Raw genomic sequence first — 27,521 nt, forward strand, 5'->3', positions numbered from 1 at the left:
GTGTGAGATCTCTCAGAATGCAGGTCGTATATGATATGACAGCATACTTGACTTTCATCATTATTACAAAGATGTATGACTCTTATATCAAGATAAGTACTGATACAATATGCTGGAAATAGTAATTTTATTTTTCAATTTTTCTGTGGTACCAGTAAATTAGTTTACCATAGAAATTAATGTTTTCTCTGGTTTGTCATCTTCAGAAAATGGCCTTAAGAAGGCAGACTATAATTTTTTTCTATAAAAATTTTTTGTGGGTTTATTTCTTATTGTATGTACCTATTATGAAAAACCATTCACCATCATCATTATTTCTGTAGTGGAGAGAGAGAGAGAGAGAGAGAGAGAGAGAGAGAGAGAGAGAGAGAGAGAGAGAGAGAGAGAGAGAGAGGTGCCTCTGAGTCAGGTATCCAGATTATGGCGCCAGGAGCCATTTTCTGTTGCCCGTAATGAAGAGGTTAAGGTGGTAGCAGTTTGGTCTCTTACTGCTGCTGCAGAGGCAGTGTATTCACCTAGTTGTAATTTTACAGGGCCTGGGTATCATACTCGTGTGGCCCTGTCTCCATATCTACACACATCCAACTTTCCTTTAAAACTATGCACACTCCTTGCTGACACCACCTCCTCACTCAAACTATTCCACACCTCCACACATCTCTGTGGGAAACTATATTTCTTCACATCCTTCAAGCATATTCCCTTGGCTATCTTTTTACTATGCGATCTCATAGTTCTATTTAAATTTTCCTCTCTCAACATCATTTGCTCATTATCCACTTCATCCAAACCGTTCAACAGTTTATAAACCTGTATTAAATCTCCTCTTTCTCTTCTTTGTTCCAAGGTAAGCAAATTCATTTCTTTTAATCTCTCCTCATAGGTCATTTCTGCCAATTCCGGAACCATTTTTGTTGCCATTCTCTGCAATCTCTCCAACTTCCTTATATGCTTCTTTTTATAAGGGGACCAAACCACTCCAGCATATTCCAATCTTGGTCTAATTACCGTACTAATTAATTTCTTCATCATATCTTTATCCATATAATGAAAGGCTAATCCAATATTTCTAATCAAATTATATGTTTCTCCAAACATCTTATCAATATGAGCCTCAAACTGCCCATGGTCTTGTATTATCACTCCCAAATCCTTTTCCTTTTCCACCTTTTTCAACACTACTTCTTCACCCATCTTATATGACCCTCTTGGCCGTCTTCCACTCTTCCCCATCTCCATCACATGACTTTTGCTCAGATTAAATTCCATCTCCCACCTCTTGCTCCACTCCCAAATCTTATCCAGATCTGCCTGTAAAATTTCACAATCTTCTTCACTCTTCACACACCTACACAACTTCGCATCATCCGCAAACAAATTAATATAACTGTTTACTCCCTCTGGCATATCATTAATATAGACAAGGAAAAGTATTGGTGCCAGCACTGAACCTTGTGGGACTCCACTCTCCACCACCAACCAGTCCGACTTTGCATCCCTTATTACCGTTCTCATCTCCCTCCATCTCAAGTAGTTTTCCATCCACTTTAACACTTTTCCTTTCAGTCCTCCATAAATCTCTAATTTCCATAGCAGTCTCATGTGAGGTACCTTGTCAAAAGCTTTTTTAAATCCAAATATACACAGTCCATCCATCCCTCTCTCTCTTGTATTTTGTCAACCACTCTTGAATAAAAGCTCAGTAGATTTGTTACACATGACCTCCCTTTCCTAAAGCCAAATTGATGATCCGATAATAACTTATGATCCTCCAGGAACCGTATCCAATATTTCTTTATCACCCTCTCACAAATCTTACCGACCACACTTGTTAGAGACACAGGTCTATAGTTAAGAGGCTCTTCCTTACTGCCTCCCTTATAAATGGGCACCACTTCAGCTCTTTTCCACTCTACTGGTACTTCCCTGTTTCTAATGAGCACCTTATAATATCATATAATGGATCAATCAATTCTTCTCTACATTCCTTCAATAATTTTCCTGAAACTTCATCTGGTCCCATCGCTTTATCATCTTTAAGTTCCTCCAACATTTTATATAACTCCTTTTAGGTATCTTAATGTCATCCATGTGCACATTTCCTTCTACATTCTGAGGCTTTACAAACATTGTTTCTTTAGTAAATACTTGTTGAAACCTATTATTTAGCAATTCCGCTATATTCTTAGGGTCATCTACTATCCCTTGCTCTCCTTTTAATCTTTCAATGGACTCTCTCTTTTAAGTTTACCATTTATGAACCTGTAAAACAATTTTGGATGTTCCTTACTCTTGTCTACAATATCTTTTTCAAATTTTCTTTCTTCCTCCTCCTTACCCTCACATACTCATTTCTTGCCACTCTATAATTCTCCTTATTTAGTATATTCCTGCTCTTTTTCCATCTTTTCCAAGCCACATCTCTTTTCTTTAGCCTTAACACAAGTTGCATTAAACCAATCCTTTCTTCCTTCCTCTCTCGGTTTATACTTTGGTACAAATTTCATAACTCCTTCTTTATAATATTTCATAAAAATCTCATATTTTTTTTGCACTTCTCTGATTTGTAACATCTCCCAATCTAATGTTCTGAAATAATTTTTCAAACTTTCTGTGTCCATCTTTCTATAATTCAATCTACCACTCCTGTATGTCTCATCTTTCCTTCGCTGTGTTATTGCTATCTGCATTTCCATAACCACATGATCACTCTTCCCAAAGGACATTTATATTGTATATCCCCACATAGGTACACTTCTCTGTTAACACCAAATCCAGTCTAGCCGGTTCATCATCCTCTATATCTAGTATTTTCTTCACCCTCTGTTCCATCATATTTTCCATCATTAGATTAAGAATCTCTCTCCCATGCTTCCTCTCCAACACCACTTACTAGATTTTCCCAATCCACCTCCTTACAATTAAAATCTCCTACTAGTATCACCTTTCTTTTTCCAGTTAATACACTTTCCAAACTCTGTAAAGTATCCTTGATCATATTGTCGTATTCCTTAATGTCCAAGAATTTGTTTTAGGAGGTACATAGGTCACCATGATTATTAATTCTTTTCCATCACTTTTTAACCTTATGCTTATCACTTCTGTTGTTCTTCCCATACCAAACCTTATCCACATTTATCTTCTTCTTCGTCATAATCATAACTCCTCCTCCACCTTTACTCTCTATCCTTTCTCCATATATTATATTTATTATCCAAATTTACCTTTGTTTTTCATGTAATTTTGTCTCAGTCAAACACACTATATCAGGCTTCTCCACCATCATATAGTCTTGCAATTCCAATCTACTTGACAGTATCCCATCTATATTAGTATACATTACGGTCCACCACTGCTCCTCTAGGGGTTCCTCCGCATTCCTTCTTTCCACATACCACTTTCTGACTCTCTCCTATAACTCTCCAAAAACTTTTCTTTTCCTCTTCAGACCGCTCATCATTTTTCCTTCTCGCCTCTTCCAACAATTCCTTATATCTTCTCTCTTCCTCATTTCTATTTTTCTTCTACACCTCTTTACAACCTTCTACCTCTCTTAATTTTGATGTTCTATATAAAATGTCCTCCAGATTGTTGTGACTTCAGTACTACTTTAATCGGTTTCCTTACTCCCTCCTTATACGGACCCAGTCTATGGATCTCTTCCACTTCTTCTTGTAGGTCTTTTTTTTCATCATCATTTAGATTTTTGAACAGATCTCTTACCGTTTTTAATTCTTCTTTAATTCTCTTAGGCTTATATGTTATATTTTGTTCTTTCATCCCAAATATTAACACACTCTTCTTCCTTTCTGCTATTTCTCTTATCGATGTTTCCTTATTCATAATATTAACCAGTTCCTTAGACCTTTCTTTTTTGTCTTCATTCAACTGATCTTTAATTATTTCTTGTAAACCAACCATCTCAGCTTCCCTCGACTCAGTACATTGTGTTTTCTTCATTTCCCACTCCCTTTCAAACCTTTCACTTTGCTCACTGATCATTTCCTTAAAGTCATCTTTCTCCTTTACAACTTTCTCCATTTTCTCCTCCAACCGTCTCTTGTATTTTTCAACCTCCACTCTCAAGTGTGCATTCTCATCCACCAATCATTTTTCATTTTCCTCCAGTCTCTTAACTCTTTCCTTCAAAGCCTTGCGGAATTCTCTATCCTGCTCCTCCTCACTCCTCTGAACTTTTAATTCCTTCACCAAATCCTCAAATTTCTTCTCTAGCATAACCAATCTACCTTGCATTGTTGGCCCTGTTGAAGATGGACTCATATTTTGACTGGCCACTTTTGGTTTTGCTCCTGGGCCTCATCGGCATATTTTGAATTTGGTAACTTATTTCTTACAGGTCTATATTTCACTCTTCCTGGGAGCATGTGGGTGTGTGTGGTCACTGGGGCCAGGCCTGGTAGCTTGTGGCTGGCCTTTTGTGTTCCCTGCATTGTCTGGAGTGGGTTCTCAACACCTCCGATCACTATTATGTACATCCACCAGGCACGTTCACTCTGTACACTCGTTCTGGTTGTTTGTACTGTATTCTCACTCAAGCACATTGTTTAGCGTGTGGAGTGTTAGTTAGTCTGAGCAGGAGGCACGTCCACTTGTGTGTGTGTGTGTGTGTGTATTTACCTAATTGTATTTACCTAATTGTAACATACGGAAAAGAGCTATGCTCGTGTTGTCCCGTCTCCATATCTATTAATGTCCAGCTTTTCTTAAAATCATGAATATTCCTTGCGTTGACCACTTCCACGTCTAAACTATTCCATGCTTCCACCCTTCTATGAGGAAGCTATATTTTTCACATCTCTCCTATAAGTGGCCATTTTAGTTTTTCCCATGCCCTCTCGACATTCTTCCATTCCACATACACAGATCTTCCCTATCCATTTTTCCATGCCAATCATCACTCTGTATATTGCTATCAGGTCTCCCCTTTCTCTTCTGTTTTCCAGGGTTGGAAGTTGCATTCTTTTCAGTCTGTCTTCATAAGTCAAATCTCTTAAGTCAGGCACCATTTTCGTTGCAGCCCTCTGTACTTTCTCTAGTTTCCTTATGTGTTTCTTTAAGTTCGGAGCCCACTGTATTGTTGCATATTCAAGCCTCGGTCTTATCATTGCAGTAATTATTTTCTTCATCATTTCTTCATCTAGATATCTGACGCCACTCTTATGTTCCTCAATAAGTTCAATACTTCTCCAATTATTTTGTTTATATGTCTCTCTGGCGATAGGTCATTGGTAATTGTCACCCCAAGGTCTTTTCTTCATGACTGGTTTTATGTCTTCATTTCCTATCTTGTACATACTCCTGATTCTTCTTTCACTCTTGCCAAACTCTATTTTCTTGCATTTTGTCGTGTTGAACTCCATTTGCCATGTACAGCTCCATTTCCATATTCTGTCCAAGTCTTCCTGGAGTAGTTCGCAATCTTTGTCACATCTCACTTTTCGTAACAATTTTGCATCGTCTGCAAATAGGCTCACATAACTGGACACCCCATCCACCATGTCATTTATGTAGACTGCGAACATTACTGGTGCCAACACTGATCCCTGTGGAACTCCACTCTCCACCAATCCCCATTCTGATGGTCTGTCCTTAATTATTGTTCTCATTTCTCTTCCTACCAAAAGTCTTCCATCCATTTTAGTAAACTGCCATGCACTCCTCCTACCATTTCAAGTTTCCAGATCAGTCTCTGGTGTGGTACCTTATCAAAGGCCTTTTTTAAATCCAGATATATTCCATCAGCCCAACCATCTCTTTCCTGTATTACATCTATCACCCTCGAATAGTAACATATCAGGTTTGTCGTGCATGAACGCCCTTTCCTAAAACCAAATTGACACTCACAAAGTATGTCATTTTTCTCCAAGAAGTCTGTCCATCTAGTCTTCACCACCCTCTCACACATCTTAGCTACCACACTTGTAAGTGACACTGGTCTATAGTTCAATGGGTCTCTCTTGTTACCTGATTTATAGATTGGGACAATGTTAGCTCTTTTCCAGTCTTGGGGCACTACACCTTCCCTTAATGAGGCATCAATTACTTCACAAACTTTTTCTGCCAATTGCTCCCTGCATTCTCTTAAAATCCATCCTGATACCCCATCAGGTCCCACAGCTTTTCTCACTTCTAAACTCCCCATCATGTTCTTGATCTCCTCCACCGTTACTTGAAACTCCTTCATAATCCCTTTCTGTTCCATTACCAGTGGTTTGTCAAAAGCAGTCTCCTTTGTGAATACCTTCCGAAAGCATCCATTCATAGCCTCTGCCATTTCCCTGGGATCTTCACTGTATACTCCATTTACTTCTAAACTTTCAATACTTTCTCTATTTTTGATGTTGTTGTTCACATGTCTGTAAAAAAGCCTTGGTTGGTCTTTACATTTATCAATTATATCCTTTTCTTGTTTCTTTCTTTCTTCTCTTCTAATCAACACATATTCATTTCTTGCTCTTTTGTAACTTTCCCACTGCTTAATCCGTCTTTTCCTTCTCCACCTCTTCCATGCATCCTCTTTTCTTGTTCTAGCCTTTTCACATCTATCGTTAAACCAGTCCTGCTTTCCAACTTCTCTATGTTGTCTTATTGGTACAAATTTTTTCTCACCTTCTTTGTATATTTTTATAAATTCCTTCCACTTTTCATTTGCTCCCTTAGCACTCTTGAATTTCATCCAATTTGTCTCTTGAAAGAATTTCTTTAGGTTTCCAAAATCTGTCTTGGCATAATTCCATCTTCCCACTTTATATTCTTCATTTCTTCTAGATTTCTCTTCGTCTATCACCTTGAACTCCAAAACTGCATGATCACTCTTTGCTAAAGGGCACTCCACCCTCATCTCCTCAATGACCATTGGCTCTGTACTAAAGACCAAGTCCAGTCTTGACGATGCTCCCTCTCCTCCAAACCTAGTATCTTCTTTGACCATCCTTTTGTGACTTAAGTTTGATTCTTATTGGCCTCATACCTTCTCTTGTGAACTTTCCAATTCTATGGAAGTCCTCTATTTCTTGTACTAGGTCTTTTCCTCCTCTGCACCACATTAATGATATTATTTATCACCTTTTTATGTTTTCTCTCTCTCCATTTTACTCGGTGTCTTATCCTCCTCCACACCAAATATCACCACACATCTCTTTTTGTCTACAGTTTCCCTCACCAATGTCTCATTTGACTTAATAACCTTCACCACTTTCTCAGCTATCTTCTCTTCTATGATCTGTTGATCTATAATTTCAGCAAGGCCCAAAGTTTTCTCCCCTGACTCTTTGATTTCCTTTTCCAGACTTGCAACTTTGTAATTTACCTCCTTTCTTTCCACTTCCTGACTTTTTTTCCATTCAGCCTGCTTCTCCATCACTTTTCCTAGAGATTCTCCACATTTTCGCAATTCACTTTAATTAGCTTAACTTCCTCTTTCAGTGCTGCATTTTCCTTCTTCATATCGGCACAGTCTTTCTTACATTGTCATAACTCGTTTCCAGGCCCTCATACTTTTCAAACAGTTTTTCAATTTTACCTTCTAACTCCAGAATTTTCTTCACATAAGCGCTCTTCTCCATTATTCCTTGAAACCCTGTGAAGTCTGATTCCTCTTTCGAGTTCACGGCCGCCATGTTGCGCAGACGTAAACAAACCAGCTGATGGCTCAAACGCAGGCTACAGTTTATATTTACCTTCACTGGACATTATTTTGCTAATCAACAGTTAACATGACTATATGGAGACGGGACAAACATTACCAGCTCCTTTCCCACCTTGGTTACTCTTAGGTAACTGTAGAATTATAGATGATTGCTCTGGAGCTCAGCGACCACCTCCGCCATCGACGATGTCCCGTGTGTGTGTGTGTGTGTGTGTGTGTGTGTGTGTGTGTGTGTGTGTGTGTGTGTGTGTGTGTGTATATTTACCTAGTTGTATATTACATGGTTTAAGCAGGACTCATAGTGATCTGTCTCCACATCTACTTTTATCCAACTTTTCCTTAAATTTATGCACTTTTTCTGGTGCTACATCTCTTCACTCAATCCATTCCAGATGTCCACCGTCCTATGTGGAAAGCTAAAATTTTTAATGTTCCTCAAACACTGACTTTTCATGATCTTCTAGGAATGTCCCCTTGTTTGTCTATTTCCATCTGCCATCAGTGATACCAGTTCTTGTCTATCTATCTTTTCCATACAGTTTACTAATTTATACATAGTTATTAGATCTCCTCTCTCCTGTCTATCCTTCAAAGTTGGTAGTTCCATTATCTTTAGTACCACTAATGGGTGGAAACTTAACGGTGCTTCCTATACATACTCTTAAAGTGTACCTGTAGGTGCTATAGGCCATAACATAAAAAAAAATGTCTTTCTTCATAGGGAAGATTCTTTATTTCTGGCATCATCTTTGTAGCAGTCCTTTGGATTCTTTCTTGTTTCCTGATGTCCTTTTCTTCATGTATGGTGACCACACTATTGCTGCATATTCTAGTTTAGGTCTTATCATAGTGGTTATGATCTTTTCATCATTCTTTTATCCATGCAACTGAATGCCACCCTGATGTTTGTTAGTGTCGTGTGTTGAAGCAATTAACTCATTTGTATGTCTTTCTGGAGTCAGAGTGTCTTGTATAATCATTTGTATAAGTGTGTGTGTGTATGTACAGTAAATCTTCCTTATATGGTACTTCATTATCCGATAAATTCACAGTTACAGTGTTTGGTAATTACTACCGCGATTCTATTTACACTAAGAAAAATTCACATACGGTATCCGCTGGTGTTTTGTTTACACCGTACCGTAGTGCCACCACAAGAATCAGTTTTTTCCTGTGTTTCCCAATGAACACAAGTGAAATCCTTACGGCGTGTTTTTTGTGGATATTACTATCACCACGCACAGTGACGCACCCATAATATAATGGCCCCAAAATGTTCTGTGGACACTGGGTGGAGAATATTGAGGTGATGTTCCTCCCCCCAAACACCACAGCTCTGATCCAAGTGATGGATCAGACAGTCATCAAGACATTTAAGGCCTACTACCAGCAGTGAACCATGCAGCAACTGATAAAGGGCACAGATGGGCCTGGCAAGCCCACTATCAGAGAATGGTGGAAGTCATATAACATCAAACATGCCCTAGACAACATCATCTTAGGACGAAGTGAAGACATTTAGCATGAACTTGGCATGGAAGAAAGTATGGCCAGAATGCGCACATGACTTCCCAGGCTTCGCTGAAGACAACATCGGTGCGATCAGAAATGACTTTGATGAAGTTGATGATGATGTTGAAGATCTTTTGGAAAGCCATGCTGAACCTCTCTCAAATGATGAACTTATAGAGCGAGACAAGGCATTACAAGAGGCAGAAAAAGAGGGAGATGAGGAAGAAGAACCTGTGCGTGGCCTGGACATCAAAACTCTTCGAGAATGTCTCGGGAGTATCGAAAAAGCCCTGGAAACCCTGAAAGAACATGACCCAAATCCTGCCAGGAGTAGCAAAGTGGCTTATGACATAGAGAAAAGTGTCAAGATTTATCAAGAAATTTATGATGAAAAAATAAGAAATGCCAAACAGTCTTCCATCTACTTGTTCTTCAAACCAGTCAGACATGCTGTCCGTCTCACACCTGCCAACCCTGGTACAGCTGGCCCTTCCACATCTGCTGCTGGCCTTTCCTCCATATCCTCTTTCTTCAAACCAGTCAAATGTGCCAACCCTGGTACAGCTGGCCCTTCCACATCTGCTTCAGACAGTGCAGACAACGATGTGTTTGAGTCTGCATCCTCGTCTGCCCACCCAGCAGAAGATGAGTAAGGGCTGAAATCCCTACTGTCCCTTAGCATCGGGAGGGACATCATCTGATAGAATACGTGGCGAGTGAATGGTAAATAAAAAACATTTTGTTTATTTCTTTTGCGCAGTACTTTTCATTTTTTTATATGACTATTTTCATGTATTTTCATGTCTGTAAGGGTGACTTTTGATGTGCTGGAACACATCCCCTATTATTACATGTTATAATGGGTTCGGTATATGTACGGTAATTTTGATTTGCGGTAAGGTTTTCAGGAATGCATATGTACTGTAGAATGAGGACTTCCTGTATGTGGTGTGGTAAAGGAATGAATTAAAACATGAGTAAAATAGTGAAAATGAGGGACTTAAGACATAGATAGGTTGATACACAGAAACCTAAAATCAAAGTGAGTAAAGGTATAAGAATGTCATTCGACAAAATTTTTAAGAAATGTTTTTTTGTTGTTGCAGAATTTACAGATATGTTTCACAAATAATGACAGTTTTAAAAATGTACCATAGGGAATGGCATGTATGTTGCTAATAAAGCAACAAAACAATTTTGCTGTTACTGCTTTTATTTTTCTTTCATTCCACATGAAAAATCTTTGCTTTATAGTTAATTTTATCCTCTTTACCTTGAGTAAAAACAAAATTTTTGCGATTTTAGAAAAATTTAATCAATAAAGACATTACATGCACTTCTTTAATATTCTTTTGTTATATTAAGTTGACTTCATGGTAATTGGTTGTGCATTGATGAGGCCATTATTATTCAGTATAATTTGGTGATTATTGGTGATACAGAATTGTTTTTATCATGTATTGTTCATTAATGGAGCTAAGCATGTACTATTAGTTAAAAACAGTAGTATTATTACTGAAATTCAGTTTTCAATAATCCTTATATTTCTCCTAAATATATTCTCCATAGGATCACAGTGCTGTGCTGAGGATGGCAGGAGGTACCATTGAGGGACGCAGAGTGTGGAGGTCTTCCTTTCTAATGGCGCTAGTGCTAGTGGTTTGGGGCATCACAAACTTGACAAGACTACTTGGTGAGGAACACTTGCACTTATTCAGCTATTTTTACAGTTAGTGGCAATTCACTGTTTTAGTAGTGTTGTGCTTCTACGTTGCACAATCTTACTGAATCCTTGAACTTCAAAGACTGGCTGTATGTTTAACCCCTTCAGTACCATTACACATTTCCATACTCATTCTGGTTACTATTTGATGATTTTATACAGCTTCACAAACTCATGTGGGGATTGAAATAGTGAAGACTCTGGCCATTAAACCTCTGACCTCCATAGACCCTTCATAATGTCAATGCAATCATCTAATCACACTTAAAACTATAGATGAAAATACGTCCCGGTGCCGAAGGGGTTAAGGGAATGTATTTATGATTTTATAAACTGTTTGATTTGTATTATTTACTTATATTCATATTTACATAATCATATATGACCTCCAACTGTTACACACAGCATAATAACACACACAGACACACACACTGGACTGGGAAAATTATGAAAGTGGTATGGGGGAAGAAGCCTGGGGAGATAGATTCATGAACCTAATGATAGATAATATGATGGACCAAAGAGTAAAGGAAAACACAAGATTCAGAGGAAACGACGAGCCAGCGAGATTGGACTTGGTTTTTACAAGGTTATACAAATGAACGATGATATTAGATATAAGTGCCCTTTGGGAAAGAGTGACCATGTAATATTAGAAATAGATATAGAAGATGGAAAGAAAGATAGAGACGAATCATACAAAGGAGACCGATTAAACTACAGAAAGGCTGATATTGAGAATCTCAAGAACTATTTTAAAAACGTTAACTAGGAGGAGATGGAAAACTCAGAGAAGGTGTAAGAGAAATATAACTTATTTTTGGTAATATACAAAACAGAAGTCAAGGATTATGTCCCGAAATATAGACCTAAAGAAGAAGGAAAGAAAGATTGGTTTAACGAAAGGTGTGCTAGGGCAAAAGAGAAAAGAGATGGACCATGGAAAAGAAGGAGGGGAAATAGAAATCCAGAGAATAAGGAAAACTTCAAAGCAGCGAGAAATGAATATGCTAAGGTGAGGAAGGAAGAAGAAAGGAACTATGAAAAGAACATTGTCGAAAAATGTAAGGAGCAACTGAAATTGTTCTACAGATTCATAAATGGAAAAATAAGGCAAAAAGAAACAATAGAAAGGTTAAAAGGAGAGAACAGGATGGTGGAAGACCCAAAAAGTATGGCAGAACTGTTAAATAGTAAATTTCAGGAAGTCTTTACTAAGGAATCCAAATTCAAAAGACCACAGGGTAATAGAGAGACTGTCTATATGAAAGAGATTAAAGTAACCAAGCTTGAAATAAAAGAGTTGATGACGGAATTAGAAGAGAAGGCAATGGGACCAGATGAAGTCTCAGGCAGAATATTAAAAGAATGTAAGGAAGAACTAGCAAGTCCTATATGCAACATCATAAAATGCTCAACAGAAAATGGAATAGTACCAGTAGAATGGAAAAGAGCTGAGGTGGTTCCCATATATAAGAAAGGAAGGAAGGAAGAACTTTTAAATTACAGACCAGTATCACTAACTAGTATAATATGCAAGATGTGTGAAAGAGTAATAAAGAAACGATGAATCGAGTTTCTTGAAGACAACAAATTATTATCAAATAGCCAATTTGGTTTTAGAAAAGGTCGGTCATGTGTAACAAATTTACTGAGTTTCTACTCTAGAATAGTTGATAGAGTACAAGAGAGAGAGGGATGGATTGACTGTATTTATTTGGATTTAAAAAGGCGTTTGATAAAGTGCCACATGAAAGATTACTGTGGAAGTTAGAGGAGAAGGGTGGCTTAAAAGGAAGCACATTGAGATGGATGGAAAATTATTTGAGGGGGAGAGAAAGAAGGACGGTAGTTAAAGATATGAAGTCCAAGTGGAGAGCAGTAGAAAGCGGAGTGCCACAGGGGTCAGTATTGGCGCCAATACTTTTTCTCATATATATAAACGACATGCCAGAGGGAGTGAACAGCTACACAAATCTGTTTGCGGATGATGCGAAACTGTGCAGAGTTATAAAGCAAAAAGAGGATATTGAAATACTGCAGGAAGACTTAAACAAGATCTGGAAATAGAGTAAAAAATGGGAGATGGAATTCAATGTGGACCAAAGCCATGTCATGGATATAAGAAAGAGTGAAAGACAACCAGTGGGAATCTATAAGATGGGAGATGGAGTAGAACTAGAAAAAGTAAAAAAGGAAAAGGACTTGGGAGTGATGATGGAAGAAAACAATCAACCAGTAAGCCATATTGATAGAATTTTCAGAGAAACATATAATTTGTTAAGGAATATTGGATTAGCATTTCACTACATGGACAAAGAAATGATGAAGAAATTGATAAGTACTATAATAAGACCCAGATTGGAAGTTGGAGAGACTACAAAAAATGGCTACAAGAATGGTTCCAGAATTTGAAGGGATGACATATGAGGAGAGACTAAAGGCTATGGATCTACCAACCCTGGAACAGAGAAGGGAGAGAGGGGATCTGATACAAGTTTATGAATTGATTAACGGAATGGATCAAATGGATAATGAGAAACTGATTCTGAGAGAAGAATATGACATTAGAAGCACAAGATTGCATAATAAAAAACTGAGGAAGGGAAGATGTCTGAGAGATGTTAAAAAATATAGTTTCCCGCAAAGATATATTGAGATTTCGAACAGTTTGAGTGAGAAAGTGGTGTCAGCAAAGAGTGTGCATAGCTTTAAAGAAAAATTGGATAAGTGTAGATATGGAGACGGGGTCACACGAGCGTAAAGCCCAGGCCCTGTAAAACTACAACTAGGTAAATACAACTAGGTAAATAAACACACACAACACACACACACACACACACACACACACATATATATAAATAGATTATTTGGTTCAACATACAAGACACTAACGAACATCAGGGTAGCATTCAATTACATGGATGAAAGTATGATGAAAAAGATATTAACCACTATGATAAAACCTAGACTAAAATATGTAGCAGTGGTATGGTCGCCATGTAGGCAGAAAGATATCAAGAAACTAGAAAGGATACAAAGGGCTGCTACAAAGATGGTTCCTGAAATAAAAGTCTTCCCTATGAAGAAAGACTGAAGGAGATGGAGCTACCAACTTTGAAGGATAGACGGAAAAAAGGAGACCTAATAACGATGTATAAGTTACTAAACCATATGGAGAAGATAGATAGACAAGACCTGGTAACACTGACGGAACAGGGAGACAGACAAACAAGAGGACATTCTAAGAAAATCATGAAAAGTCAGTGTCATAGAAATATCAAGAAGTTCAGTTTTTCACATAGGACAGCTACTAGACATCTGGAATGGATTAAGTGAAGAGATTGTAACAGCAGAAAGTCTGCACAAATTTAAGAAGTTAGACAAATGTAGATATGGAGACAGGTCACTATGAGCCTCGCTCGAACCCAGTAATATACAACTAGGTAAATACACACACAGTGTGTGTATCTAAGAAATTAAGAAGGCTTTTGACAGAGTACCACATAAAAGACTCCTATGGAAAATAGAACATATGGGAGGAATAAAAGAAATATCTTAAATTAGATGATAGACTACTTAACAGATAGGGAAATGAGGACAATGATAAGAGACATCCCATCAAGCTGGAGCACAGTTACCAGTGGCGTACCACAGCAGTGGCGGCTCATGAAAAAATAGAATGGAGGGACTGTGTCACTGCAAGCTTCACATAACACTATAATAATAATAATTAAAAGTAAAATAAAAAATAAAAAATTCAACAAAGGATTTTATAAACACCATAACTGTGAATTTACCAGATAACAAAGTACAGTACAGTATAAAGAGGTACTGTATTGTGGTGTTAGATTAACATTATTGATGGAGTATTAGCTGAGTTAGGCAATAAGATGGAATTCTTTAAAAAATATATACTGAAAATTAGACAAATTTATGAGAAAGAAAAGTGAAAAATTGGTTGGAATAAGACTGCGGATGAGTGGAACAAACCTGGTAAGAGCACTGTAAAAGGAGGTTAACTAAATTAGTGGATGATAATGACAAGTAAGTTTTCAGTGTTGAGAAGGTGCTTACTTTTTTGCAGTCTCCTTATTTACTGATATTCTCTTATGTTCAGGTCAGCATCACCCTTGGCAACACTACTTGTACCTGATGACACCTGTCGGATTATGGGCATTAGTGCATCAGAGCTGTGCCCCGCTACGGGTGGCGTGGCTGCTTTTGTGCTCCTTCAACATGGTGTGGGAGGTGGCTATAAGAATTCTCTTCATATTTGTTGGCATTGAGATTCTGGTAAGTCTTTGGAAACTTTTAAGCCTACCTTGTTATGGTCAACTGATCAGTTGTTTACGTATACACAGTGGCAGCTTGTAGTAAAAATTAGTAAAATTAGAGGGGTGTTGCTTCTGGAAATTCTTAGTCAATGTTTTAATACTGTGTAAAAGGAAATAAACATATAAAAGGAAATCTATACATAAACTTCATAAACAGAACAAAAAAAAAAAAATTACTCATTAATAGCCTAATTGTTACAGTTCAAGCTTGATCCCTTCATGTAAAGAATTAATCCATTCTGGTTTTATTTTTTACCTAATATAGAATAAATTTGATAAAAACACAAAAAAATGATTAAGTAGAATCTGCTGGAAGCAAGATAGTCAAATTCTACCCTTTGTCACATCAATAATATGATACTCTGCTTTTAAGCACAACACATGCAGAGTTGAAAAGAAACTCTACCTCTCACAAGCACACTAGGGTTGACACTGTGTGAGCAATAGTGGTCTCTCTGCCTGGTGCACAGCTTCCTATGTTGTCTATGTGTGCATGCACAAAACAGCCAAATACAACATTGATGGAACTGTGAAGTGCACAGTTCTACACATGGATATTGTATATGGGATATTTGTAATTTTTTCCATAAACTAAGGGATGCTACTGACATTAAGCTTCAGCATTATATAATGTACAAATATGAAGAGAAAATTAAAGGAAAAAGGACTCATATTGAATATTATTGCTAATATTGAGTGGAGATAAGGGATACTTCAGTTCTGCAGTACCTATCCACAAGCCACCACTTCCTATTCATATTAAAAAGTATCATATTTTCTACACATTATACACTTTTTTTCTTGAAAAATTATGAAATGATTACTCTGCTTGTAATCCAGCCATACCATACTTCAGATACCTAGGCCTGTAAGCTTTGGTCTCTAAGCTACCCTATTATCTTTTTCTGTACAACTTCATCTAAAGTTTCCTTTCTGACCATTCTGTTGCTGGTGTGGTAAAGAGTCACTGTTCTCCTAAATCTGTTAACAGTGGTGTTCCTCAGGACTCTGTCCTGTCACCCATTCTTCCTATTATTGATCAATGATTTTCTAAATTAAACTGCTTGTCTTGATGGTTGCTTGAAGGTACTGTCTTTTTTTTATTTATTTATTTTTACAGGTCATGGCATTCTTTTTGCGGCCAATGCTTTCTGTTGGACTACTATGTGTGGGGCTATGGCCAGTTATCATGTACACAATGCAAGGCACTGTTGAACGATCTATGAGGCTGGTGTGGATTGGATCCTGTGTCTTGCTTGCTTCTTTCACCTACATGCCAGTTGTGGGTAGAGAAGCATACTACCCTATGGTGTAAGTTCTTTGTAGTCATTTGGGTTATTTCTATTACATGATAGGTAGTGTGTGTGTGTGTATGTGTGTGTATTTACCCAGTTGTGACATAAAGGAAAGAAATAAGTTTGTACTGTCCCTATCTCCATAACTGTTTTCATCCCACTTTTCAACACCACCTCTCCCTGCTGTCCATTCCCTTCTTCTGTTTTTAGTTTCACCCGAGCTAGTCTTTACTCATGTGGCAGATCTTGCATTTCCGGTATTATCTTGGTTGCTGGTCTCTGTACATGTTCCAACTTATTTAAGTGCCTTTTATTTATGTGGTGACCAAAATACTGTTGCATTTTCTAATCTTGGGTGTGTCATCATGTTGATTATTCTCCCCATCTTTTCTTCATCTTGATAAGAAAAAGCAGATCTTATATTTTTGGGTTCTTAGTTTCACCTAACTTGTTTTTCTGGTGATGATTCTTAGAGTATCACTCCCAGATCTTTTTTTATCTGTTGCCTTATTAATTATGAGTGTGTGTACAGTATGTGGGCTCCATGCTATCCTGGGTAAGGCAGCAGTACTTCATATGCTACAAAGTGACCATGAGTGCCAGAAGTGTAGAAGTGTGACAAGAGGAAGAGGAAGGGGGAGGGAAAAAGGAAGAGGAAGAAAGGAAATAACCAGGGAAGGAAAGTACATGGGGGAAGCAAGTGGAGGAAAGATGAAAGAGAAAGATAGGAATAAAGTGGAAAGAACAAGTGTAAGCATTTCTCTCTCTCTCTCTCTCTCTCTCTCTCTCTCTCTCTCTCTCTCTCTCTCTCTCTCTCTCAGTTGACTTTTTATTCAGTCTTTTATTGTCCTTCGCCAGTGCCCCTTTAACATAAGAAAAGTCTCCTTTCATCCTGCAGCATCACTGCACAAGGCTTTTTGCTTTTCTCTTCCCTATTCTATTCACCTTCCTTATGCAAGAATACTCTGTATTCCAAGTCTTTCATTCATTTTATTGGTAAACTCTGAAACTTCCTACCTCATAAATTTTCCCTGCCTCTGACATGAACCCTTTGAAGTTTTGTTTATTTTATTATTCCTTTTTATTCTTTTAATTTTCTGTAAGCATTTTTTTCTTTGTTTCCCTTAGCCAGAAGCCCTTTTAAAAATTTAAGGTTTGTAAGGTATTATCATGGATACACAGATTATCTCATGAAGAAATGATTAAGAAAATTTTATTGACAAACAGTGTAGCTCAAAAAGAAAAAAGGCAATTTTAATTTACAAATATTTAAATTGGATTGAAGAAAGATATGAAAGACACTAAAAGACAAGAATCTAAATATACAAGAAAATATTCTAAAAACTTAAAGATAGATGTCTGAATCATAATCCAAAATAAATTAAGTATGTATTCTCTTTTCCAAATTGCAGGATTGTCAGAATAAAGATATTCCAGACACAAGAGAGAAATAAATTAATATTTCATTTACTTCACAGAGAGATAGCTGGCTTAGTGGCATTTATGCTGGGATGTATTGGCATCTATTGGTAAGTACTCTTCAAATTTGTTTGGTTTTACTGCTTTACTTTGTGGTGGTGGTGTCCTACACATACACACACACAGGAGGTTAGAGACTATTTGAAGGAGAAAAGACCAGATGTAATGTGCATATTAGAAACAAAGTTAAGGGAGAAGATCCATGTTAGCTTTAAGGAAAAGGGATATAAAAGTTGGAGAAAAGACAAAAAGGGTAAAGAGGGAAGAGAAGTGCTAATAATGGCTCATGATAATATATGTGCATAGGAAGTGCACTATGGAAATGGCATGGCAGAAGTAATGGGACTAACAATCAAGACATAAGAAATGAAAAAAAAAGGAGAATCAGTCACGTATATTCTACTTAGGACAAATAAATGGAGAACAGGACATAAGGAAATGCAAGGAGAGGTGATTAAGTGCTTAGATAATATGATAAGAGATGGAAAAATACTAGTAATAGGAGACTTCAACTGCAAAAGAGTAAACTGGAGAGAGATGGAAGTAATGGGTAATGCTAGAGAGAAGAGTGACAGTTAACTATGGTGAATATGCTGGATCAGTGGGTGGAAGAATCAACATGGTACAGAGGGGAAGAAGAACCATTATTGCTTGACCTAGTATTCACAAAGAAAATGGAGCCCCCTCCCAGCATATGATATCAGAGTCCAATGGGAAGAAGTGACCATGTAACATTATTATTAGAAATCCAGAAAGAGAATGTGGTAGGATACAAGGAGGACTATAAAAAGGAGAGATTATATTATGCATGAGCAAATTTTGAAAAGTTAAGACAATTTTTTGGTGGCATAGAATGGAGGAACAAAATGAATGGTGAGACATTACAGAGGAAATATGAATTTTTCCTACTGAAGTATATGAATGAGGGAGTGAGGAAATACGTACCAATCTGTAGAGTAAAGAAAAGTATACAAGCTTGGTACAGTGGCAAATGTATAGAAGCTAAGAGTGAAAAAGATAAAGCTTGGAAGAAACTCAGAAAGCAGAGAAATGAAAGCAACAGACAGCAGTATAAGGATGCGAGAAATTAATATATTAGAGTAAAAAAAGAGGGAGAAAGAAACTTTGCGATATGGTGCAGAAAAGTGGAGATGAACACAAGCTTTTCTACAAGTAAGATGAAGACTAAGGAAACAATAGAAAAAATAGTTAAAGAAGAGAAGACATACCAAACAGCAAAGGAAATGAGTGAAATAATGAACAAGAGTTTCAAAACTGTGTTCACTGAAGAAGAGGAATTTACAGAACCAAATAGGACATTACATTGTTGAGGTTTGCAGGAAATCAGTGCACAAACAAGAAATTGGAACACTACTAGAAAATTTGGATGTCAGAAAAGCGAAGGGGCCAGATGGTGTATCAGGCTGGACACTAAAGGAATGTAAAGATCAACTGTTTGAACCAATTTAGGAAATGGTTACAAGTTCATTAAAGGAAGGGAGAGTACCACTAAAATGGAAGAAAGCCAACATAATTCCAATATTCAAAGGATGAAAGTCATCTGAGCCATTAAATTACAGACAATTGTCACTTACAAGTGTTGTGAGGAAGATATATGATATTGTTATCAAAGAAAAATTGATTAAATATCTGGAAGAAAAACAATTTATATTGAACAAACAATTTGGGTTCAGGACAGGAAGATCATGTGTGTCAAATTTACCAAGTTTTTATTCAAGAGAAGTAGAAGGACTGAACAGCAGAGATGGATGGGTGGATGCTGTATACCTGGACATTAAAAAGGTTTTTGATAAAGTCCCTCAAAGCAGACTACTTTGGAAGTTAGAGAACATAGGAGGACTGCGAGGGAATTATGTTAGATTGGATTATGGGATTACTTGAAGGACAGAGAGATGAGAACTGTGATCAGAGATACATACTCATATTTATCAGGCTTCTACTCAAGAGTAATAGAAGGGCTGGAAAACAGAGATGGATGGATGGATGCTGTATACCTGGAAATAAAAAAGGCTTTTGACAAAGTCCCTCCTAGAAGACTACTTTGGAAGCTAGAGAACATAGGAGGACTGCGAGGAACTTTGTTAGAATGGACAAGGGATTATTTGAAGGGCAGGGAAATGAGAACTGTAATCAGAGATGCATACTCTTCTTAGGGTAAAGTAACAAGTGGAGTGCCACAAGGGTCAGTATTAGCCCCCATTATGTTTCAGATTTATGTTAATGACATTCACAATGGGGTAAACAGTTAAATTAATTTGTTTGCTGATGATGCAAAGCTGCTAAGAGTTATTAAAACCCAGGAAGTCTGTTTGCTGTTACAGGAAGATATAAACAAAATCTATGAGTAGAGTAAGAGGTGCAAATTAGAGTTCAATGCCAAGAAATGTCATGTAATGGAACTAGGAAAGAGCAACAGAAGGCAGGTATGGAACTATCTGATGGGAGAGGAACAAATATTGAAGACTAAAGAAGAAAAAGATCTGGGAGTGATTATACAGGAAAATCTGAAGCCTGAAAAACACTAAGCAAGATATTTGGTATATCATATAAAATGTTGACTAAAATAAGAGTGGCATTTCAACTCATGGACAAAGATTTTATGAAAAAAATTATCACAAGCATGATATGTCCAAAGCTGGAATATGCAGCTGTGGTGTAGTCTCTGAGCTCAAAAAAGATATAAGAAGACTAGAATGGATACAGATGATTAATACAAAGAGGATACCAGAACTAAAGGACCTAATATATGAAATAACAAATGAGGAAAGGCTGACGGAAATAAGACTGCCAACCTTACAAGACAGAAGAGAATGAGGAGACCTAATAACAATGTACAAGATAGTCATTGGGATTGAAAAGATAGTCAAGAAAGACCTGATGCTGGTGACAGAAGACAGAAGTACAAGAGGACATGTAAAGAAGATCAGGATGAGGCAGTGTGTGAAGGATATTGGGAAATACAGTTTTCCACATAGAATGGTGGAGAAGTGGAATGCATTGAATAATGAAGTTGTTACAGCACATAATGTGCATAACTTTAAGGAAAAATTGGTTAAATGGAGACAGGACATGATGAGTCCTGCTAGAACCCTATACAACACAACTAAGTAAATACACACAGCCGAAACTTCCCAGGTTCTATGAAGGCAAAGAGTGGTGGAGAGGTGGGAGAGGGTTATGTAACAGTAAAAGGAGATAATAAAAATATTCAGACACGCACTAAAATAGAGAATTGTATCTATACATCTGTTGAGCTGTATCCAATGAAAATGTGATCTCATGAAATTCTTAATATGTAAGACATTGGTATCTAGTCCATTATGTAACCCTGAATGATCCAACTTAACCTAGCACGGCCGCCCAGTGAGGGTCAAAATACAGCATAAGGATCTAAATATATACCATTTATAAGAAAGCAAGAACAATCTGTGTTAAATGTTACAATATTTGCAGGGGATATGTTTGTTTAATTTCACTGAGTTGAAGACCTTCCCTAAGTTCCCTATTTTATTCCTCCTCAGAAAACAAGAGAGATAATATGCATGACATAGACAACCTTGAACCTTAAAAGTATGTTAATTTCTCCATCAATGATAGTTTGTTTTACTTTATTAGCAAATAAATTCAATAAAGTAAAACAAACTATCATTGATGGAGAAATTAACATACTTTTAAGGTTAAGGTTGTCTATGTCATGACATAGACAACCTTGAACCTTAAAAGTATGTTAATTTCTCCATCAATGATAGTTTGTTTTAATTTATTGAATTTATTTGCTAATTCACCTAGAAATATGTGTCCAATATCCTCCATATTAATATCAAGGTGGCAATGCTTCACCACATCCAAAAGTGCAGGGTCACTAGTGTTCTTACGCCACTCAAATAATTTTATGCAGTATACCTGCTTCAAAGCATTCACTTGCATAATTTATTGCTGATGCTTGTAGTTGTCTCTGTTCCTGGTGTTTTTTGAGTCTGTGTCATGGTGTGCAGAGGAAGTCTGTTGATTGCCCTTGAAAGCCAGTTTCCACATACCAAAGAGCTGCAACCTGGAGAACCCTATGAAAGGAGTTTTATTCCTGAAACTTCTTGTCCTACCACCAAGGAAATGCCACATAGGGGAGGGCTTCATAATGTGAGTGTTTTTTTTTAGCTTCGATATGCTTCAGAGACTGCTGTCCCCAAACAGAAAGGAGTCATCAGCAGTTCAGTACAGAGATGTGAGAATTTCTGATTAATCTCATGCTTCATATTCATAACATAGTGTGCCAAATTGTTCCTGAAATTGGCATTGCCCAAAAAGGCCAGGGTGCCATTAATCATGTCCAAGCCCACCACAGGGTGACCCTTGTACTGGGCCACTATATTGACGACGGAAAACAACTTAGTGATGATAATAGTTAGTGCTTTGAGAATGTCTTTGTTCACCTTCCTCAAGTGAAAATCTCTTTTCACCTCTCCCCCAAGTGCATCCATAATGTGAAGATTATATTCTAGTAGGGCAAGGGCATGGCAATTGGAAAGATCTCTTAAATATCTCATTCTCCCTGATAGCCTTATAGCCATCTTCCATCAATCTGTTGTCAAGCAGGAAGTTTACCATGTCAGCCACCTGTTTATCAATATCTCCAGGCAGGCCAAACATCTTATGACTTTGTAACTATACTGTTATCAGGGCCCTGCACATTGTAACATTATCATCATTACTTACCTCAGAGAAGCCAGAAAAGACCCTGATGAGCCCAAGTATTCCAAACCATGAGAGCGACCCATCCCAGAATGGGGAGTTTGCCTGTCCATCTTCAGCTTATCAGTCTCATCCTTTTATTCAAACTGTGTATTTAATACCATGTTCCACTGGACAGGAGGAACCAAAACCTGTGCAGCTGGGGAGTGGAGGCAAGGAGGAGTTTTAGTAGCTTCTGTAGGGTGGGTCCCAGGATGGGGTGAGTGCTAAGCAACCCTCACACTGACATTTTGTGAGATGGCACTGCTGAAGTTGCATCCCATGCCACATTTATTCTGTGAAGCCTCGATAGGAAAAAAAGAGAAGGAGGAGGTAGATTAACCTGCTCTTCCTTGGAATATGGAGTAGACATAGCACTAGCTGTTGGTATGTGAACACAATAATAAGCTGTAAGCTCACTTGATAACTACCCAAACAGCACAAAACTTGTTAGACTCTACTCACTCCAAAATAGGATTACAGATAGGAGGTACTGTACCTGTGTAACAGGTGACGTGGCCTCACTAAAATAAGAGACAAAGTAGAAACTAACAGAACCATTGTGGCATGTCTGTCTGGGGTAGCAATGTGTAAGCAACTGGTAGCATAGTGCAGTGCAGCTCATGTCATGGGAATGCACTTCACAGCAAAGGGGATTTGATAAAGTAAAATAGATATGTGTCTTAGGTAGTCCATTCCCTGATGGATTATTCAGACCTAGTCTTACCCTCAAGATTTAAACCTGATTTTTCATAAATATTTTTCCCACTATTAGTATGTTAATATGCTATACCCTGACATCACCTTATTACTTTCCTACAGGTGTGGTGGAGAGGGTGGAGGCCACAGACATATCCCAGGGGTGATGTACTTACAAGGTCTGATGGTGGTATGCACAGTGTACCTGGTACATTCCACTGCCTTCAGCCTTAGCCGAAAGGAGGGTCTCCCATTTATAAACCAGTTGGCAGCATGGACTCTCTTAGGTAGGGTCATTCTTTAAGGAATTATCTCAATTAAAGATATTCAGTCTGCATGAGTTCCTGGTTTTTTACTTTGTCTTTCTAACAAAGCAATACATAACTTGTATTCCATTAATATTTTAATGTATATTATATGAAAAAATTATTCTGCCCAAAGGTTGCAGAAAATCATGAAAAAAAGTATTGAAAAGTTTTACAAATGTAAGTTAAACAGATATCTTAATACTGCTCTTTTAAAACTACAGACTTTCATCACTTAACAACAGGATTAGGTTTCTAACATCCTAAAGTGACCCCACTCCTACAACTATCATCTCACCAAAGGTACTAGTATTGGGTTAGGTCACAATTAAAACTACATCAACAGCATAAAATACTACTACTACTAAAAATAATAATAATGTTACTAACCAAAATAATAATTATCCCAAGACACTGGAAGAGTCATTGGTGGGTGGCAGAGTATAGGGGTGGTGAGGGGGTAGCTGGGAGCCTGCCACCATCTGGACCAAGTTTCCATACAGCATACAATACATACTATTGTATATTTTGGCAGATAAGATAAACCCAAATTTCAGTCTGGATTTAATGGTTTTAGGTGTAATTGGTGATAAAAGAGGATACCCAAACTACCAAACCATCTGTGGTGAAGTCTGGGTCAGTGAACACCAGATAACTGAGATAGTGATGTATTGTACAAACCAGTAGTCAATAAAATACCCTGAATGTATTACCAGTAGTAAGATACCATAATATCAACTCTTTCAACATGAGGATGCATATTTTGTATCCTTGGGATGCTAGTGACATATCCGAGGACACACATACTGCGGGCTGCATCCTGCTAAGATTTTTTTTTTTCTCTCTCTCTCCTGGATACTGTGTGAAATCTTTCAGAGTGTAGGTTGTAAATGAAACAATGTCTTATTTGACTTTCACTATTATTACAAAGGTGTATAATTCACTTATACCAGAATAAGTACCGATGCACCCTGCTGAAAATCATTTGAGATACGAGTTTAATTTGTTCCGTGACGGAGCTCATATCTCAAAACAATTTTCCCCATTGAAATGCATTGAAATGCCATTAATCCATTCCAGCCTCCCCCAAAAAAAGCACCACTAATATTTTTTTTTACATGTTTTCAGGTAAAAAAAAGGAATTTATAAATAATAATTATTGCACAAGAACATAATAAAACATAACAGAAGATAATATAAATAGATTATAAAGTATATTTATCTCGGATGATGCATTCCACAGGACGTAACTACATTCCCAACCCTCACTTGGAACTGTCGATCAGCTGGAGTATACAAATATAGCCACCCACATAAGACTGGGTGCTCTAATAATCTCAGAACTCATTGATGATCCTGTTAACATTGTTCATTGAATAAATGAAGTTTTAAATAGGAGAGAGAGAGAGAGAGAGAGAGAGAGAGAGAGAGAGAGAGAGAGAGAGAGAGAGAGAGAGAGATGCCTTAGAGCAGTGTTTCTTAAACTTTTTTGTGCAGCGGACCCCTTTTATTAAAATTACTCATGTAGCGGACCCTTTATTATTATAATTTTCCTCTTGAGTTTGAAAGTGTTTGCAGGTCATAATATACTGAAATTACAACTGAATTATTTATTACTGGCTTATCTTCAAAATAAATGTTTATATTTTGCTTAACATAATTTCCACAACATTGATAATTTTGCATACAATTTTTCATGAACTTAACAGCAACGCTTCCTCGTCATAATATACTGAAATTACAACTGAATTATTTATTACTGGCTTATCTTCAAAATAAATGTCATAAGCATCCAGATGATTTTCTTACCTACAAAGAGGAGCACAAGCAACTGCCGTGTGTTCCTCACAGCAGCCTAACGTCAACTGATATGTGGCGGGTGGCCGCACCACCGGGCATCAGTCAGTACAATGTTGCCAAATCATAAACACCACTGCCTTCTATAAAGTTGTTTTTTTGTGTGTGTCTTTTTCGGAATTTCGTTGAGGATTTCACCCCAAGGGAGGAAGGCGGCATTACTTAAATTACTTCCATCCCAATGTGACTTAGCCACTGTAAAAAGCCATCAGGATTTGGTGCTACAAAATAGGAATTTATGACGTTTTGGCCGAAAATTTGACTGAAATCGATATTAAAAATTATCCTGCGGACCCCTTGGAACATTCCACGGACCCCTGGGGGTCCGCGGACCACACTTTAAGAAACACTGCCTTAGAGGTTTGCTTACATTGTTCTCCCTTTTCAATGCTAAGCATCAGGTGGAGGAGGTAGGGGGAGGTAGGAGAAATTTGTTTTGCCTTTTCAGTGACATACACATGCATACTTTGTCAATGCATGAAAATATATGAAATAACAGTAAAAGTTTATTTACCTCGGAGACACGTTTTTGGCTAATGGTTGTAAATGGTGAAGGAGGAGGAGAGAGGGAGGAAAGGATGCAGGCACCATTCACACATAAACATTAAACATAAATTAAAACTGCACTTCCTTTAGAAGAAGAAGAAGAAAAAAAAAAAAAAAAAAAAAAAAAAGTGAAAATTATAAAAGAACAATCACAGAGCATGAGATCCACGGGAAACACATAGATACTAGCTCAGCTGAGACTGGACCGATGCGCTGAGCCGCCAACCACAGCGGCAACATCCCCAAGCTCCTATCTCAAAATTTTGCACAGTATTTATTTTTCTTTAAGAAGAAATAAATTACTTTACCATAAAAATTTGCATTTTCTCTTGTTTGTCATCTTCAGAAAATGGCCAAGAGCAGGCAAACTATAATTTTTCTTATAAAATTTCCGTGGGTTTATTTCATAATGTACATACCTATTATGAAAAATCATATATACTATCATTATTTCCATAGAAGAAAGAGAGAGAGAGAGAGAGAGAGAGAGAGAGAGAGAGAGAGAGAGAGAGAGAGAGAGAGAGAGAGAGAGAGATTCGGGTATCTCCCTACCCCCACCCAGCCTGGATACAGAACCAGGAACTGTTTTCTATAGTCCAGAGTGAAGAGGTTAAAGTGCAAAACCTGAAGTTAACATAAAATTCCTATCAAGTACTTTTGCACAATGCGTATCATGAAAAAGGATTGATGGACAAATATGGTAAAAACTTTTGTGAGGTATGATGATTTTTCCATAACATAAACCAACCAAAACCACCTACATGCGTCTGGCTGTCAACTGTAATCTTCTCCTATATACAGTATCATGTTTATTTTGATCAGATACACAGACAATCTTCAAGTGTTTCTCAGTATACAAGCTCTGCCCATTTACAACATTGCAAGCTGGAAAGATTCATATTCTTCCAGTTGACTTTCCTTTGTCGTTTCAGTTGGAGGCTTGATGCCTTGAAGGCCTTTATGTAACTTCCCTTCAACTTTGGGAAAAACTGGGAAATAATTTCACAGCCTCCTGCTTTATCCATTTGTATACAATGCCGGGAAATTCCTATTTTACTGTGTCATAACTTTCTAAAAGTCATGATATAAGCTTATTGTTTATATACAGTGGTATTTTACACAAAATTTTAAGGTGATTGTTTTTGTATCTGTTGTATAGGATGACCCTCCTTTTTTGTTTTTTCAAGTGTCATATTGTATGCTGAAATATAATGCAGTTCTTTTAATTCAATTACCTTTTGTATACATGAATAACACAAGGTGCACTACATTGCTGTGAATGAAAGTGGCATGGATAATAAAAAATTGTAAAATTCAGACTCAATATAATATGCGTTGTTTTACTATGCA

The 27,521-nt window shown here is 37.4% G+C and overlaps 1 protein-coding gene across 2 annotated transcripts in view; it reads left to right on the forward strand.

Annotated features, from left to right (window-relative positions):
- Window positions 1-27,521, forward strand: part of LOC123505154 (GPI ethanolamine phosphate transferase 1-like) — a 69,822-nt gene that overhangs the window by 26,094 nt on the left and 16,207 nt on the right. For both annotated transcript variants that reach the window (XM_045256275.1, XM_045256274.1), the window contains 5 exons: window positions 10,751-10,874; window positions 15,025-15,200; window positions 16,362-16,552; window positions 18,015-18,065; window positions 23,587-23,750. In XM_045256275.1, the coding sequence (XP_045112210.1) occupies window positions 10,751-10,874; window positions 15,025-15,200; window positions 16,362-16,552; window positions 18,015-18,065; window positions 23,587-23,750 (706 nt within the window). The remainder of the gene's footprint in view (window positions 1-10,750; window positions 10,875-15,024; window positions 15,201-16,361; window positions 16,553-18,014; window positions 18,066-23,586; window positions 23,751-27,521) is intronic.

This window comes from Portunus trituberculatus, chromosome 17 (genome assembly GCF_017591435.1).
Source record: "Portunus trituberculatus isolate SZX2019 chromosome 17, ASM1759143v1, whole genome shotgun sequence".
In the NCBI taxonomy this organism is placed as follows: domain Eukaryota; kingdom Metazoa; phylum Arthropoda; class Malacostraca; order Decapoda; family Portunidae; genus Portunus; species Portunus trituberculatus.